The 17,031-nt window shown below is 50.3% G+C and overlaps 2 protein-coding genes across 2 annotated transcripts in view; both read right to left on the bottom strand.

Moving 5' to 3' along the window:
• LOC133342887 (UDP-N-acetylglucosamine transferase subunit ALG13 homolog) overlaps window positions 1-17,031 on the bottom strand; it is a 98,664-nt gene that overhangs the window by 37,998 nt on the left and 43,635 nt on the right. The window lies entirely within an intron of this gene.
• LOC133343106 (uncharacterized) lies at window positions 4,106-16,170 on the bottom strand. The gene is made up of 8 exons (XM_061552611.1): window positions 16,119-16,170; window positions 15,128-15,346; window positions 13,665-13,841; window positions 9,350-9,383; window positions 8,312-8,373; window positions 6,666-6,737; window positions 5,099-5,149; window positions 4,106-4,116 (listed from the first exon to the last, which is right to left on the bottom strand). The coding sequence occupies exons 1-8, from the start codon at window positions 16,168-16,170 to the stop codon at window positions 4,106-4,108; spliced, it is 678 nt and encodes a 225-aa protein (XP_061408595.1).

Below are 17,031 nucleotides of genomic sequence, written 5' to 3'. Positions count from 1 at the left end.
GCAGCAATGCTTGGGTACATTCTGCGTTTAGAAGTGGAACGATTCGCCCTACTTTATCAAGAGTTTGACGAATTATATTATCACAGTTGTGGGCTGTGATTCAATCCAACTATATATATTTAGTTTTATCTTTGCAGTGAATCGATTCTGTAATAAAATATGAGAATACCCATTATAACAGAACAAGTGATGTAGACCGGGAAACGAAAGGCGACCAAAAAAAAAACCCCATAAGGAACAATTCACAATAGACATGATTTGTGCATTATATGGCAATCATAAACGTGGGGACTGTACATATGTGGTTCTTAGTGGCAGACTTTGCATCCGTGAGCATTGGCGAGTACCGATGAGTCCTGAGAAGGATGAAATCAGTTTCGTTAGCCGTCTTGACTGCTGCTGCTGCTGTCACACGGTCAAATTTGGTCAAATGTATTTTGATTGTGGCCTCGGACAAAGCACAATGCACCTCTTCAGGAACCACTGAAGGGGTTTTTTTGTTGTTGTTGCAAAAGGCGCAAAGCCGAGTCCACTTTTCGAACACGCCGCGTGCGGTGAAAAGTCGTAGCACCTCGCACGGCTTGCAGGGGGTGATGTAAACCCCATGGCGATTGTGAATAGTTGTAAAACATTACTCTCATATATATATACACACACACCAAGTGTTGAACAAGCATTCAGATGCACATCAATTGATATCCCAGAGGGTTCGTGAAGCTGCCGCCCGTTATTAAAGGTAAACAATAATGAGCCTTGACTTGGGTCAACAATCATAATACTGGTAGGAACCTCCTGGTTACACCAGCCCACAGGGGAGTATTGTGTCCGTCGTGTAGGGAGGGGCTGGGTGGGGAGGGGAGGGTGGGGAGGGGCTGGGTGAGGAGGGACTGAGTGGGGCGGGTGGGGCTGGGTGGGGAGGGGCTGGGTGGGGAGGGTGGGGAGGGGCTGGGTGGGGAGGGTGGGGAGGGGCTGGGTGAGGAGGGACTGAGTGGGGCGGGTGGGGCTGGGTGGGGAGGGGCTGGGTGGGGAGGGCGGGGAGGGGCTGGGTGGGGAGGGTGGGGAGGGGCTGGGTGGGGAGGGGTGGGGAGGGGGTGGGAGGGGTGGGGCTGGGTGGGGAGGGGCTGGTCACCCCGTGGTGCCCTTATAAAACTCAACATTTAACCTACTCACGCCGGCTTGTGCCCGCCCTCACAGTCGGGCATATTTGCGGAATACACCACGCCGCCGTTGACCCTGGCCATTGACCGAGCAACCCAACGTTCCTACCAGCTCCCTCCGCAGGAATGTTTTAATTCATGAATCATGGATGGTGCCTTCGTGGACACGCTGTACTTTCACGATGTACTTCAATAGTTGCCTCCGTCACGAGAAAAAACATTTTAGTAGCGTAAACGGCGGAGCGCACAACTAAGCCGAACACTTCATCATATACATAAATATACAGTATAGTTTTTAAAGCATTGTGACTGGCAATTGCGTACCGATATAGTATACACTCCAAAAAGATGTTGGTGTTTTAAGTTTGCATTTAGGCATAATCACAATAATGTAAGAATAATTACGAGGCATACGTCGTTTGAGATGCGAGACGTTCACTGGCCCAAAGCATTTGTGATTTGAAGTCACATCGACGAGCCAACGCTGTCGAGTGGTGGCACGTGGCACTCCGCGTAACGAATTTCAAGAAAACAAAAAACATATGCTGGTTTTAGGAAACGTACGTGCGCGCACGTTAGATACGTATGGATGTACGTTGAACCGTGCGTAGCCAACCGTGCTAAGCGGAGGTGCGGGGAGGACAACAAACACTGAACACAACAACAATAACAAGAACAACAAACAAGATAGCGGGATAATGTTGCGAATGAAACTACGAACAGGACCGGAAACAAGTATAACCCGTAAAAACAAAGTTTTTCACTATAAATCCTTTATATGCGTGGCATCGGGGCGGCTAGAGTCCTCTCGTCCTCTGGCTTGAGATGGCTGCCACCTATGGGTCAGATGATTGTCTGGCAGCATTAAACAATTGGTAATTAAATATTTTTTTTTCCCTAAACAGTGTAAAATTTTGGAATTTTTTTCACGAAAATGCATTGTCACGCACAACGAGTCTGTGTGCAAAATGTCAGCTCGATTGGATCACGGGGAGTGGGTTAAAAAACGGTCCTAAGCAAGCAAGCGAACTTAATATAAAGGATTAAAAAAAAACGTTGATCGCGATGATAGCAAGAGGCATTCATCGATGGCTGGTGGGGTGATTCAGAAACCAGCAGTCACACGTCGATATAATGATGCGCGCAAGCTCAAGTAAAACAAACACATTTCACGAGAAGGTTTACATGAGTCTTTATACTTAAAAAAGAGATATTTCAAAGACATAACGGTTCTGCATTAACATAATAAAATTACGGCATACAAGTTGTATTGAAGCTCACATTATTGGCCCTTTCTGGCGTTTTAAACCAGTAGAGCAGTATTGATTCAGTTCGCCGAATATTACCCGCCTGTGTATTTAACACGACCCGACATTTTATTTCAGTTTCCTCTTGGAATTTTCATAGTTTTCATTCAATACCTGAGCCGTGAGCTTTGCTACAATACCTGAGATATACTACAATACATGAGTATTTCGATGTAAAGCTTTCGTGACTGCAGGGATTCATCTTCTTGGTTATTTCAGTAAAGTCACGTAGAAGGGAAGTAATAAAATAATAAAAATAAAAATAAAACATAATAAAAAATAAAACATAATAAAATTTTATTATGTTTTATTTTTATTATTTTATTACTTCCCTTCTACGTGACTTTACTGAAAGAACCAAGAAGAAAGAATACCTGAATATTTACTACAATAAATGAGCTTGACTACATTACCTGTGATTGACTACAAAATATATGACCAGGAGATTTCATGCCAGGATTCACCGAGATAACCGGGATAGACAAAGCTGAGTTCGTATATGATTAAAATTGAACAGTAACTCGTGTGATGTTAATCATTGCCCCAGCTAAAATACAATATAGCATCAGAAGAAATGAATATGCAAACTCCAAATATACAGCAGGCGTCAAGGTTGGAATAGAACTCACGACCTCCTGAATACCAGGCGAGGGAGTTAACATCTCGCCACCGTGGCGCCCCAATCTGGTCACCTGGCCTCCCCGCTAATTTTTTAAATTATGAATCGTAAACCAGACATTTCTGTTCGAATAACACTTTCAATGTGAAGCGACTGCAATAATATCCGGTTCATTTTGTTGCTGCCTGCATGGAGTTTTGAGCATTTGGGCCTCTGCTCAAGAACCGTGATTATATATGTACAGTATTAAAAAAATATCCTGATCTCCTTTACACGAGTCTCATGCAACATCTCCGTACAGAGTGTCGTTGCAGAGGTACAGAGGGTTTTGCTGGTGGAGTGATGACGGCTGTGCAGGTCCTTCATCCTGAACATCTGGAGAGAAAAAAACATTTTTAAATAAAATGTCTCTGGCTTCTCTGATTATGTGCTCTGAATAAGAGCCGTTGCCCGAAACGTTGCCGAATTATGTGTTTTCATTTAAAGCCAGAGTGTTGTTGACGAGTATGTTGAATCTTTTTGTTAATGTGACCAACGTGGTGAAGTATGGACGCAGCGTGGGGAGGCCCTCATGGATAAATAGCTGTACATCATCTTCATCATCGTTAACTATCGTTACTCTGGTAGTGGTTTACTCGAGAAAAGACAGCCCCTCCATCACGCACTTTCAGATGCACTTCTGCGGCCGTCTGGAACGCTCTTCCTTCCGATATTAGAGTATCGACGTAAATGGAGTCACGATGGCGTTTAGCGCCAGCTGCTGTCACAAGAGTGCAACTGTGCGTCTTGGGCCTCTCTCTGGCACCAGAGTAGAGGTATAGCGTGGAGCTGGGCCCTCGGGGGCATGGTTTTGGTGACGGGCAGAGAGAGGGCAAGTAAGGACGTGACAGTCTGGGTGAACCCGAGAGGGCACGTGACCGGGACAGGGTAGGGAGAGGGGCCAAAGGGTGGCGAGAGGGACACGTGATGTATAGCCCAGAACCTTCTAGTAGGATCTAGAAGGGGGCGTGGTCGAGGCGGAGCTAAGCCACGCCTCCCGGGAGCATAAAAGGGAAGTCCCGAGAGCAATCGCGGCTGTCTGCTGGAATGGAACCTGTCGGTGCTACGTCGATCCTAAGTACCTCGGTCTTCACGTTCGGCATCGTGGGTCAGGCAGTGTGTTACTGACTGACCCAGTTATGTAGTTACCCCGTTGTGGTCTAGTTAACCAAGTGTACGTTATGCAGTTACCCTGTGGGGGTGTTATAATTAACGTGTTGCCTCCAGGTTCTAGTGTGTGTCTCCGTGGAAGCCACTACATTAGGAAGACACTGGAGCTATGCAGTTTTACATAGAGGTTGAAAACTCGTTTCTTTAGAGCTGCTTTTTGTGTTTAGTTTGTTGTCCTTCTCCCGCACCTCCGATTAGCTCGGTTGGCTACGTATGGTGCGAAAGAAGTTCAACGTACATACAAAGACAAAGATTCCACCATATAGCCTTAACAGATTGTAGGAGCAAGTGCTGTTAGCGAGTAGCACCTATGAAGGCCGTTACGGCACACGAGGGGGCGGGTGGCCAGCACCACGCCCGGTCGCCTTTGTCTCCCTAGTGCCGATGTTTACACACCGCGCCAGGTACTCATTTGAGGCTGAGTCGACCTAGGGGAGGCCCAGGACCGGTTCAGATAATCGTTGCTGGTGGTGGCAGTGAGCGGAAAATCGAACTCTGGTCGTCGAGTTCGTAGCGCAGCGCGCTAACCGCTACACCACCGCAACATGCATACAAAGCACCACATCCATTGACGAGCTTGCTGTGGATTTCACACGTGATGATGATTGCTTGTGTTGCAGTCGAAACGTCGTGAGAATTTTATTGTTTTATATTTAAATTATTGTATTATTTCCCTTCTACGTGACTTTACTGAAAGAACCAAGAATATGAGCTAACCACGCTTTAAAGATGGACGTGATCTTGTGACGTCTATGGAAGCAATGTGGGAGTGCAAAGCCTCGCGCGTCGGAGTGGCTGAAACTTACTCAAGGTGTCGCTCACGTTCTCGTAGTCGTAATGCTCCTCCGTTTCCCCGTCTGTTCCAAAAAAATACAACACGCAAATGAACGTACATCGCTCCACGGTCCGTTAATTATACACCGGTGTACATATATCATAAACACGACGTTGTATCGATGATATACACCTGCGATGGATGTATACAAATCTACGATACGCACTAGGCCTCTGACCAAGTCTTTCCACTTCTAGGAAGCTAAGCAGGGTGGATCCTGGCTAGTCCTCGGATGGGTGCCCATCGTGCATGCCAGGTTGCGACCGGCTGCCGTGCGGCTACAGCGTTGGGCAGCAGAGGTTGACGCAGCAAAAAGTCCACTGCTTCAAACCTCCCGCGTATACGCTCCTCCCAGCCTTCACCAACCCACACTTGACCGGCGTGGTGAAGTACGGCCATGTAACCGCCCGCGACCGGCACGGCGCGGGTGGGAGGCCCTCATCCAGCAGTGGGTAGACCAAGGAGGCCATGGCAAGCGCATGGCTTGTGTGCACATTGCACCATTCGTTGTGGATTAAATATTGGCTCTTCTCCGACTGGGTTTTTGCTACTCTTAGGTTATTTTTCGGTAAAGTCACGTAGGTAAAAAATACAATTAAAAGTTAAAGTAATAATGGAAATAAAATTAAATAATAAATCACGACGTTTCGGAGGCAACACAAGTCTTCGTCATCAGGTGGGATCGTCACAGCTAAAATTACTGCACTTGATGCACTTGATGCAGTAATTTTAGCTGTGACGGTCCCACCTGATGACGGAGACTTGTGTTGCCTCCGAAACGTCGTGATTTATTATTTTATTTTATTTCCATTATTACTTTCATTAACTTTTAATTTTATTTTTTACCTACGTGACTTTACCGAAAAAAACCTAAGAGTATGAATCCTTGCAGTCACGAAAGCTTCAAATCTAGAATGTGTTTTTGCTCTTACTTAAAATTGGCTCTCACATTCGTTACATTCAATATCCAGATGTTAACTCCCTCGCCTGGTGTACAGGAGGTCGCGGGTTCGATCCCGACCCCGACGCCTGCTGCGTATTTGGAGTTTGCGGGTCTATGTCCCCGTGGTCGCGTGGATTTTTCTTCGGGTCCTCTCCTCCACATTTAGAATCGACATCACGCGTTTAAAGCATTTGGTTGCTACACATTTACACGTGACGATGAGCCACTTCGTTGAGCTATCATTTGTGACGGCCAGGTCGCTTCTGAAGCAGATCTATATAGCTCAGTGGGGCCTTACCTGGTAAAATACTAAATAAATAGTTGAGCAAACACTTTAATTTAAGAAAAATCGCCCTAAATGACGCCGATTTCAATGGGATTTCTGGGACAATTGTCCTTGAGTTTTACACAACTGAACCAGGCCCTCTACTCCTATCAACCCCAAGTGCTCTCGCACGCAATGCTTGTAGGCGGACCATTAACAGCCTCGTGCAGAACGCGCCTGGGTTCACGCGGTCGACGCTTATCTTGTCGAGAGTTTAGTTTATTGGTTCTTACATTCGGTACATTCAATATCGCCTCCTGCTAGCCTTACCTATCTGACTTGTCCGTTGTTTGGTCATCGGGACGTAGGGCATCTCCACGGAGTGGCCACAGTCCCCTGTGGCTGGGGAGGGTGGCGGGGCGAGAGGTTAACGAGAGGTTAACGAGAGGTTAACGAGAGGTTAACGGCTCTGCGCTGCGCTCGGTCGCTGTCACAGCCGCCACGGAACACAACTTTCTAATCCCGGGGTCTCTGTGCGAGTGTTCCAGAAGGCCGCTGAAGTGCATCTGGTGGCAGCGGTGTTCAACTGAAACTCAACTGTATTTTGTATCGTTACCGGGCAAGGCCCCGGCCCCCCACTGAGATACGTTGCTCTTTTTTATTTCAGAAGCGACGTGGCCATCAAAAATGACAGCAACTCAACGGAGTGGGATTCCCATCGCTTGGAAATGTATCGCAGCCAGATGCTCCGAGACGCGTGACGTTGATTCTCATTGCGGAGGGTGAAAAAAAATCGGAGGGCCTGGAGAAAAATCCACGCTACCACGAGGAGAGAAAGAGAGAAAAGCACGCAAACTCCAAATATAGAGCAGACGTCTCAGGGTTGGGATCGAACCCACGACCTCCTATACACCAGGCGAGGGAGTTAACATCTGGATATTGAATGTAACGAATGTGAGAGCCAATATTATAGAAAAGTGGACTTTCCACTACGAGTCATGGACATGTGTATGTTGAACTTCTTTCGCACAGTACGTAGCCAACCTTGCTAATTAGAGGTGCGGGGGTAAGGACAACAAACTAAACACCTGGCTCCAACCTAATTTTGACTCTTGCATTCCGCACACTCAATATTGGCTCTTACATTCCACTCTTACTCGAATGACACCCCATTCATTTGAATCTGTGCGGGGATTCGGTGCTCACCCCTTCGCATGCACGGCTTTCCTCTCACATGTACAAACGCTCGTCGATGGAGATGGCCAAAGCATCCCAATACCGTAGAGCTTGGATTCATTATTGGAACCAGTTCTGGCTACATCTCGCCATGGTGGCTAGATGTTAACTACCTTGCTGGTATGCAGGAGGTCATGGGTTCAATCCCGACCCTGACGCCTGCTGTATATTTGGAGTTTGCGGTGTCTTTCTCTCATCATCATCATCATGGTGGCAAGGAGATGTTAACTACCTCGCCTGGTATACAGGAGGTCGTGGGTTCAATCCCGACCCTGACGCCTGCTGTGTATTTGTAGTTTGCGGTGTCTCTCTTCCCGTGGTCGCGTGGATTTTTCGCCGGACCCTCAAGTTTTCCCCTCCACATTTAGAATCGACATCACGCGTTCAGAGAATTTGGCGGCTATACATTTCCACGTGATAAGCCACTTCGTTGGGCTATCATTTGTGGTCAGGTCGCTTCTGAAAAAGAGCCGTATATAGCTCAGTGTGGTCCTTATCTGGTAAGATAAAAAAATAGTTTAGTTTTCCCACTCGTCCGAAACAAAAAGATGAAGAGCGCACAAAGGTGTGGAGAGATGCACGCCGTGCAATTACGCAGAGGCAGTGAGAGGAACTCATGGGGCGGGAGGGAAACACGTGCAGACCAAACCGTATTGAGTGACGGAATGAGCAGCAGCGGCTGACAGAAGGCCCGTGGAGTTGTGCACTTTGCTGTCGGGAAGGTTTTCGGCTCTCATTACCGTTGTTGTAGCTGTAGTCGGGATGGCAGGTCATTCGAGACTGTCTCAGGCTATCGGCAGGTCTGAAAAAGAAAGCACATCGAGTAGGTTTTCACTTACGTATGGTGCGAAAGAAGTTCAACACACGTACAGCAGAGGTCGCAAACGGGTTTTGATTCCTTACCCGTACCCATACCCGGCCGCACCAGGGTCGCAAATGGGTACCCGTACCCTACCCGTACCCTACCCGAAATGAGTGACAAACGGTTACTCACCAGTGACTCACGGCCTACCCATACCCGTACCCGGCCGCACCAGGGTCGCAAATGTCTACCCGTACCCGGCCGGGTACGGGTAGCCGGGTATCGGGTAGGGTATCGGGTACCCGAGACGACAGAGTCTGGGGTGTGTCATTCAGACTCTGTCGTCTCGACAGACCTGTTCTTCATCTGAGGACGGCTGCTTGCGTCGTGAGAATTATTTTATTATGTTTTATTTTTATTATTTTATTATTTCCATTCTACGTGACTTTACCGAAAGAACCAAGAAGATCTTAGGACCTGTTTTGTTGCCAAAAAGGGTAACCCTTGAACTACACCCATTTCAAACCTTTTTAAAAAGAAGTCTGCCTCAGCAGCAGACCATGCTTTCCCACCTGATGATGGACGCTTGTGTTGCGCCCGAAACGTCGTGATTGATTTTATTTTCTACCTACGTGACTTTACCGAAAGAACCAAAGAGTATGGCTTCCTGCAGTCACGAAAGCTTCAAATCAAGATAGAAAGGCTAAAGCATAACCTTATTTTTCATACTTTGATACTGGCAGAAAAGGTCCCATAGATATATATTTTTTTACTTGTCGCGAGAGAGGTGATGGGCACGCGTTGTTCTCAGTTCATGGTCATCGCTCATGCTCGGCCTATGCAGACGAACAGCCTAAAGGATCGCACCTCCGATCAGCACGGTCGGCTACGTACGGTGCGAACGAAGTTCAACACACGCGCGCACATAGTGTGGCCAACCGTGGTGGTGCGGGCCCTGTGGTTTGTTTGAACTTACTCTGACACGTAAGGTGAGATGAGTGCCTTCTTGCCTGTAAAAGAAAATGAAGCAAAATTATTCGACGTTTTTGTTTTATTAACGCGGATTTCATGACAATGGTCCGGAAGTCAACGCTGCTGACGCTCGCCACACTTGCTATGTCGCCTGCCACACTTGTTATGTTGCCTGCCACACTTGCTATGTTGCCTGCCACACTTGCTATGATGCCTGCCACACTTGCTATGATGCCTGCCACACTTGCTATGTTGCCTGCCACACTTGCTATGTTGCCTGCCACACTTGCTATGTTGCCTGCCACACTTGCTATGTTGCCTGCCACACTTGCTATGTTGCCTGCCACACTTGCTATGTTGCCTGCCACACTTGCTATGATGCCTGCCACACTTGCTATGATGCCTGCCACACTTGCTATGTTGCCTGCCACACTTGCTATGTTGCCTGCCACACTTGCTATGTTGCCTGCCACACTTGCTATGATGCCTGCCACACTTGCTATGTTGCCTGCCACACTTGCTATGTTGCCTGCCACACTTGCTATGTTGCCTGCCACACTTGCTATGTTGCCTGCCACACTTGCTATGTTGCCTGCCACACTTGCTATGTTGCCTGCCACACTTGCTATGTTGCCTGCCACACTTGCTATGTTGCCTGCCACACTTGCTATGTTGCCTGCCACACTTGCTATGTTGCCTGCCACACTTGCTATGTCGCTCTGATGCCTGAAGTGGGAAGCCTGCTGATGTGCAGGCCGAACGCCGCCCACTGTTGGTTTCCATCTCCTGCGGACCGCCGACACACGAGGCCCACCACGGTGGCTAGGAGATGTTAACTACCTCGCCTGGTATGCAGGAGGTCGTGGGTTCGATCCCGACCCTGACGCCTGTTGCTGTGTATTTGGAGTTTGCGGTATCTCTCTCTCATCATCATCATCACGGTGGCTTGGAGATGTTAACCACCTTGCCAGATATACAGGAGGTCGTCGGTTCGATCCCGACCCTGACGCCTGCTGTATATTTGGAGTTTGCGGTGTCTCTTTCTCTCTCCCGTGATTGGGTGGATTTTTCTCCGTGTCCTCCGGTTTTTCCCTCCGCATTTAGAATCAAACATTTGTTTAGCGTATCCGGCTAAATGTCCACGTGATAAGCCACTTCGTTGAGCTATAATTCGTGGCCAGGTCGCTTCTGAAAAAGAGCTGTGTCGCTCAGTGGGCCCTACATGGTAAAACATAAAAATAGTCTCGATTAGTTTCAGAAGAAGGTGGCAAACGATATTGACCCATTGCTGTAGAGCATCTCCCTGGTTTGTTGTCCTTCCCCTGCACCCCTCATTAGCGCGGTCGGCTACGTAGGGTGTGAAAGAAATTCAACGTACACACGTACAGTGCACCCAGATCCCAGAGCCGTTCTAACATCGACACCTGGCCTTGAAGAACCACTGTTACAGTGCCACCATCATCACCGTCTTCTCGCTTTAGCCCCCCCCCCCCTCCACCCGACCATGTTATGTGCAGTTTCACAACTCTTTTCGTGGTTCACCAACCCTGGGCATCCGAATCGCACCCGACGACGGTGACCGCCCGTGCTCACTGCCGGCACGGTTAGGCGATTCCCCCCCCCCCCCCCCGCTACGACCCCCATCGAGAAGAGGTCGGGTTCCGTCGGTGTTTGCCTGCCGATGGACATCACCACTCACTCTGTCTAGATTTGAAGCTTTCGTGACTGCAAGGATTCATATTCTTGGGTTTTTTCGGTAAAGTCACGTAGGTAAATTCCTATCCAGTGGCCTGCCCTGGCTCCTCCCCCCTCAACCAGTATATATACTGGGTCGGATCTCTTGGAATTTCTCATTTACTTGATACAGCGAGCGTGCTGTGACGGTTCCACCTAAAGACGGAGGCTTGTGTTGCCTCCGAAACGTCGTGATTTTTATTTATTTTTTTATTTTTTATTTTTTACCTACGTGACTTTACCGAAAAATCCCAACAACACTCACTCTGTCTGTAGAAATACACGGCGGCCATCACCACTCACTCTGTAGAAATACACGGTGGCCATCACCACTCACTCTGTCTGTAGAAATACACGGCGGCCATCACCACTCACTCTGTAGAAATACACGGCGGCCATCACCACTCACTCTGTCTGTAGAAATACACGGCGGCCATCACCACTCACTCTGTAGAAATACACGGCGGCCATCACCACTCACTCTGTAGAAATACACGGCGGCCATCACCACTCACTCTGTAGAAATACACGGCGGCCATCACCACTCACTCTGTCTGTAGAAATACACGGCGGCCATCGCCACTCACTCTGTCTGTAGAAATACACGGCGGCCATCGCCACTCACTCTGTCTGTAGAAACACACGGCGGCCATCACCACTCACTCTCTCTGTATAAATACACGGCGGCCATCACCACTCACTCTGTCTGTAGAAATACACGGCGGCCATCGCCACTCACTCTGTCTGTAGAAATACACGGCGGCCATCGCCACTCACTCTGTCTGTAGAAACACACGGCGGCCATCACCACTCACTCTCTCTGTATAAATACACGGCGGCCATCACCACTCACTCTCTCTGTAGAAACACACGGCGGCCATCACCACTCACTCTGTCTGTAGAAACACACGGCGGCCATCACCACTCACTCTCTCTGTAGAAATACATGGCGGCCATCACCACTCACTCTGTCTGTAGAAATACACGGCGGCCATCACCACTCACTCTGTCTGTAGAAATACACGGCGGCCATCACCACTCACTCTGTCTGTAGAAATACACGGCGGCCATCACCACTCACTCTGTCTGTAGAAATACACGGCGGCCATCGCCACTCACTCTCTCTGTAGAAATACACGGCGGCCATCACCACTCACTCTGTCTGTAGAAATACACGGCGGCCAGCGCCACTCACTCTGTCTGTAGAAATACACGGCGGCCATCACCACTCACTCTGTCTGTAGAAATACACGGCGGCCATCACCACTCACTCTGTCTGTAGAAATACACGGCAGCCATCACCACTCACTCTGTCTGTAGAAATACACGGCGGCCATCACCACTCACTCTGTCTGTAGAAATACACGGCGGTCATCACCACTCACTCTGTCTGTAGAAATACACGGCGGCCATCACCACTCACTCTGTCTGTAGAAATACACGGCGGCCATCACCACTCACTCTGTCTGTAGAAATACACGGCGGCCATCACCACTCACTCTGTCTGTAGAAATACACGGCGGCCATCACCACTCACTCTCTCTGTAGAAATACATGGCGGTCATCACCACTCACTCTGTCTGTAGAAATACACGGCAGCCATCACCACTCACTCTGTCTGTAGAAATACACGGCGGCCATCACCACTCACTCTGTCTGTAGAAATACACGGCGGCCATCACCACTCACTCTGTCTGTAGAAACACACGGCGGCCATCACCACTCACTCTGTCTGTAGAAACACACGGCGGCCATCACCACTCACTCTGTAGAAATACACGGCGGTCATCACCACTCACTCTCTCTGTAGAAATACACAGCGGCCATCACCACTCCCTCTGCCTGTAGAAATACACGGCGGCCATCGCCACTCACTCTGTAGAAATACACGGCGGCCATCACCACTCACTCTGTCTGTAGAAATACACGGCGGCCATCACCACTCACTCTGTCTGTAGAAATACACGGCGGCCATCACCACTCACTCTCTCTGTAGAAATACACGGCGGCCATCACCACTCACTCTGTATGTAGAAATACACGGCGGCCATCACCACTCACTCTCTCTGTAGAAATACACGGCGGCCATCACCACTCACTCTCTCTGTAGAAATACACGGCGGCCATCACCACTCACTCTGTCTGTAGAAACACACGGCAGCCATCACCACTCACTCTGTCTGTAGAAATACACGGCGGCCATCACCACTCACTCTGTAGAAATACACGGCGGCCATCACCACTCACTCTGTCTGTAGAAATACACGGCGGCCATCACCACTCACTCTGTAGAAATACACGGCGGCCATCACCACTCACTCTGTCTGTAGAAATACACGGCGGCCATCACCACTCACTCTCTCTGTAGAAATACACGGCGGCCATCGCCACTCACTCTCTCTGTAGAAATACACGGCGGCCATCACCACTCACTCTGTCTGTAGAAATACACGGCGGACATCGCCACTCACTCTCTCTGTAGAAATACACGGCAGCCATCACCACTCACTCTGTCTGTAGAAATACACGGCGGCCATCACCACTCACTCTGTCTGTAGAAATACACGGCGGCCATCACCACTCACTCTCTCTGTAGAAATAAACGCCGGCCAGCACCGCGACGACCACCAGAATGCACCCCGCGGCGGCGAGGGCGATCTCGATGATGGGCGGCGATAGGTGGTCGCTCGCTTGGGTGGCCTGGGGCGTCAGCGGGGTCAGCTCCTTGCTCTCGCACTCCGCTTCCTTGATCTCGGAGATCCCTGCGGGTTACGACCGAATGGACAAGTTGGTTCATTGCTCCGTTCTGTTCGTTGGCTTCTTTCGTTTTTGGTTTAGCGCAGGGGTTCGGCGACCGAAGTAACGGTGAAGAGCCCGCTCTTCTTTTCGAATTCGGTAATATTAAAAAAACCACCCACGTCAATACTTCAAGACCGCCCTGCCCATCGCAGCTTGCCGAGGGCGCGGCCAATTTCCGCCGCGATCGTCGAATGCGAAGTTTGGCACGGGGTGGTGGCGCTGTGGTTGCACCGTGCCAAGGAGGCCGTGGGGAGTGCCGGCCACAGCGGTGAGTGACGTCTCTCCATGTCCTGACCCTGGAGGGCCTCCACTCGATCGCCTCTCTGAGGGCATTCGGCCTACTCTTCTGCGCGCTGGCCGGACGTCGGGACAGCGTTGGGAGGAGTTACCCACGCATCGCACCGCTGTTCCAAGCCTCCGCGCCGGAAGACGGGAGTGGAACCTGCTGCCTCTGTGTTGCAAGTCCAGCTGTCCGACCACGGTAGCGCATTGGACCACGGTAGCCGACCGACCACGGTAGCCGACCGACCACGGTAGGTGGCTGACCACGGTAGCGCATTGGACCACGGTAGCCGACCGACCACGGTAGGTGGCTGGCCACGGTAGCGCATTGTACCACGGTAGCCGGCCGTCCACGGTAGGTGGCTGACCACGGTAGCGCATTGGACCACGGTAGCCGACCGACCACGGTAGGTGGCTGGCCACGGTAGCGCATTGTACCACGGTAGCCGGCCGTCCACGGTAGGTGGCTGACCACGGTAGCGCATTGTACTACGGTAGCCGACCGACCACGGTAGGTGGCTGACCACGGTAGCGCATTGGACCATGGTAGCCGACCGACCACGGTAGGTGGCTGACCACGGTAGCGCATTGTACCACGGTAGCCGACCGACCACGGTAGGTGGCTGACCACGGTAGCGCATTGGACCACGGTAGCCGACCGACCATGGTAGGTGGCTGACCACGGTAGCGCATTGGACCATGGTAGCCGACCGACCACGGTAGGTGGCTGACCACGGTAGCGCATTGTACCACGGTAGCCGACCGACCACGGTAGGTGGCTGACCACGGTAGCGCATTGGACCACGGTAGCCGACCGACCACGGTAGGTGGCTGACCACGGTAACGCATTGGACCACGGTAGCCGACCGACCACGGTAGGTGGCTGACCACGGTAGCGCATTGGACCACGGTAGCCGACCGACCACGGTAGGTGGCTGGCCACGGTAGCCGGCCAAATTCCACTTACTGGATTCGACGAGGCAGAACCCCGTGGTCTTCCCTTCGTACGTGCAGCTCCACAATCCTTGGCGCTGCAGACTCGTCACCACGGTGCTGCCCTCGGAAGCCTGTCTCTGTCCCTGATACGTCCACTCAATCCCTTCCTCCGGCGCCACTTTTCCGCCGCTGCGGCACGTCAGGCGTACTTCGTCCGTCGTGTTGTCTGTCGCACTCTGTATGTGGAGCGCTGTGCACACTTTGGGCGGGGGGGGGGGGAACAAAGGACGCTTTGCTCGGCTGCGCGATTGTGCACCGCACGCGTTGCCTCGTTAATCGTGGGGGGACACGTTTCGGAGATGCTCGTGAAAGGAAAATTTCGCGGGGTAATGATATTGGCTAAAGGAAAACTTTTTTTAAATTAATTATCTTAAATAATTACGTAAATAAGCTATTGAAAACTTGATAATTATCTGAATAATCTCATCACTTTCTCACAATCTCTCTCATCACATTATCTCTCATGACTTTTTCTCTTATCACTTTATCTCATCACTCTGTCTCTCTCTCAATACTCTAAACGCATTTTTTTCAAATGTGGAGGGGAAAATCGGCGGACCCAGAGAAAAATCCACGCGACCACGGTGAGGGAGACACGCAAACTCCAAATATACAGCAGCAGGCGTCAGGGTCGAGATCGAACCCACGACCTCCTGTAGACCAGGTGAGGTAGTTAACATCTCCTAGCCACCGTGGTAACGATGATGAGAGAGAGAGACACCGCACACTCCAAATATACAGCAGCAGGCGTCAGGGTCGAGATCGAACCCACGACCTCCTGTAGACCAGGTGAGGTAGTTAACATCTCCTAGCCACCGTGGTAACGATGATGAGAGAGAGAGACACCGCACACTCCAAATACACAGCAGCAGGCGTCAGGGTCGAGATTGAACCCACGACCTCCTGTAGACCAGGCCAGGTAGTTCATGTCATTAGATGTTCAACATTTAGCAAGCACTCACCCGGCTCGATGAACAGCTTCACTTGGCGTCCCTCCGGTTCCAGTAAAATCATGCCCCTGTCTCTCATTATCACGTTTTTGATGAGCAGCCTGCATTCTCCCCCATCGAATTGCAGGTTCCACCGCGAATTATCCTCTGAATCTCTATTCTCGTCACACTCAGCATTGTCTGGAATCCATGTCAAGCGCGTGACGTTGATTCCCATGCAGTTGCATTCTGCGTTGCCTCCTTCCGCCACTTTGATGGTATCCGTGCCACATTCTGCTCCTGATAACAACAAAAATGTATTTTTTTTATTAACAACAACACACAAGAGCCGGGTTCACTCTGCAAAAAAATGTATAACAAGTTGAAATTTTAGTTCATCATCATCATCATCGGGGTCACCATCGTTTATTAGTTTCGCTACGCTTAGCGCATCATTGAGATGGTGCCGTGGTGGGACGGTGACCGGATCCGGACAAGCCAGCGAGTGGTGGCCACTTTGATCTCCTGGCACGGCAGTTGAGACGAACGCCTCTGTCTGCCCAGCGGCGTCGGCATTGTCACGGTCGGTGCGTTGAGGGATGCAACGTTGCGGCCACCGGCACCTCTACCGAGGCGCCTGGCGTGTGCGGAAAAGAGTAGGCCAAAAAATACCCTCCCAAGAGGGCTGTCTTTGATACTCGCTCCAGAGATCTAGCCTCTAGAGAGAGGCCTTCCGCCAGCAGGCAGCACTTGCACGGCTGCGCTTTTGCCTCAGGTGTCAAGGTGTCTCGATGCACTGGCGATTCAGTTTGTAAGAACTGTAAACTGAGCAATGGTTTATTTTATTTTACCAGTTAAGGTTCCACTGAGCTGTACAGCTCTTTTTCGGAAGCGACCTGGCCCCAAATGATAGCTCAACGAAGTGGCTTATCGTGTAGAAATGTAC

Source organism: Lethenteron reissneri, chromosome 16, assembly GCF_015708825.2.
Source record: "Lethenteron reissneri isolate LAM-NWPU_2019-01 chromosome 16, ASM1570882v1, whole genome shotgun sequence".
Classification (NCBI taxonomy): Eukaryota; Metazoa; Chordata; class Hyperoartia; order Petromyzontiformes; family Petromyzontidae; genus Lethenteron; species Lethenteron reissneri.
The sequence above is the reverse complement of the archived record's forward strand: the minus strand, read 5'-3'. Positions and strand labels throughout refer to the sequence as shown.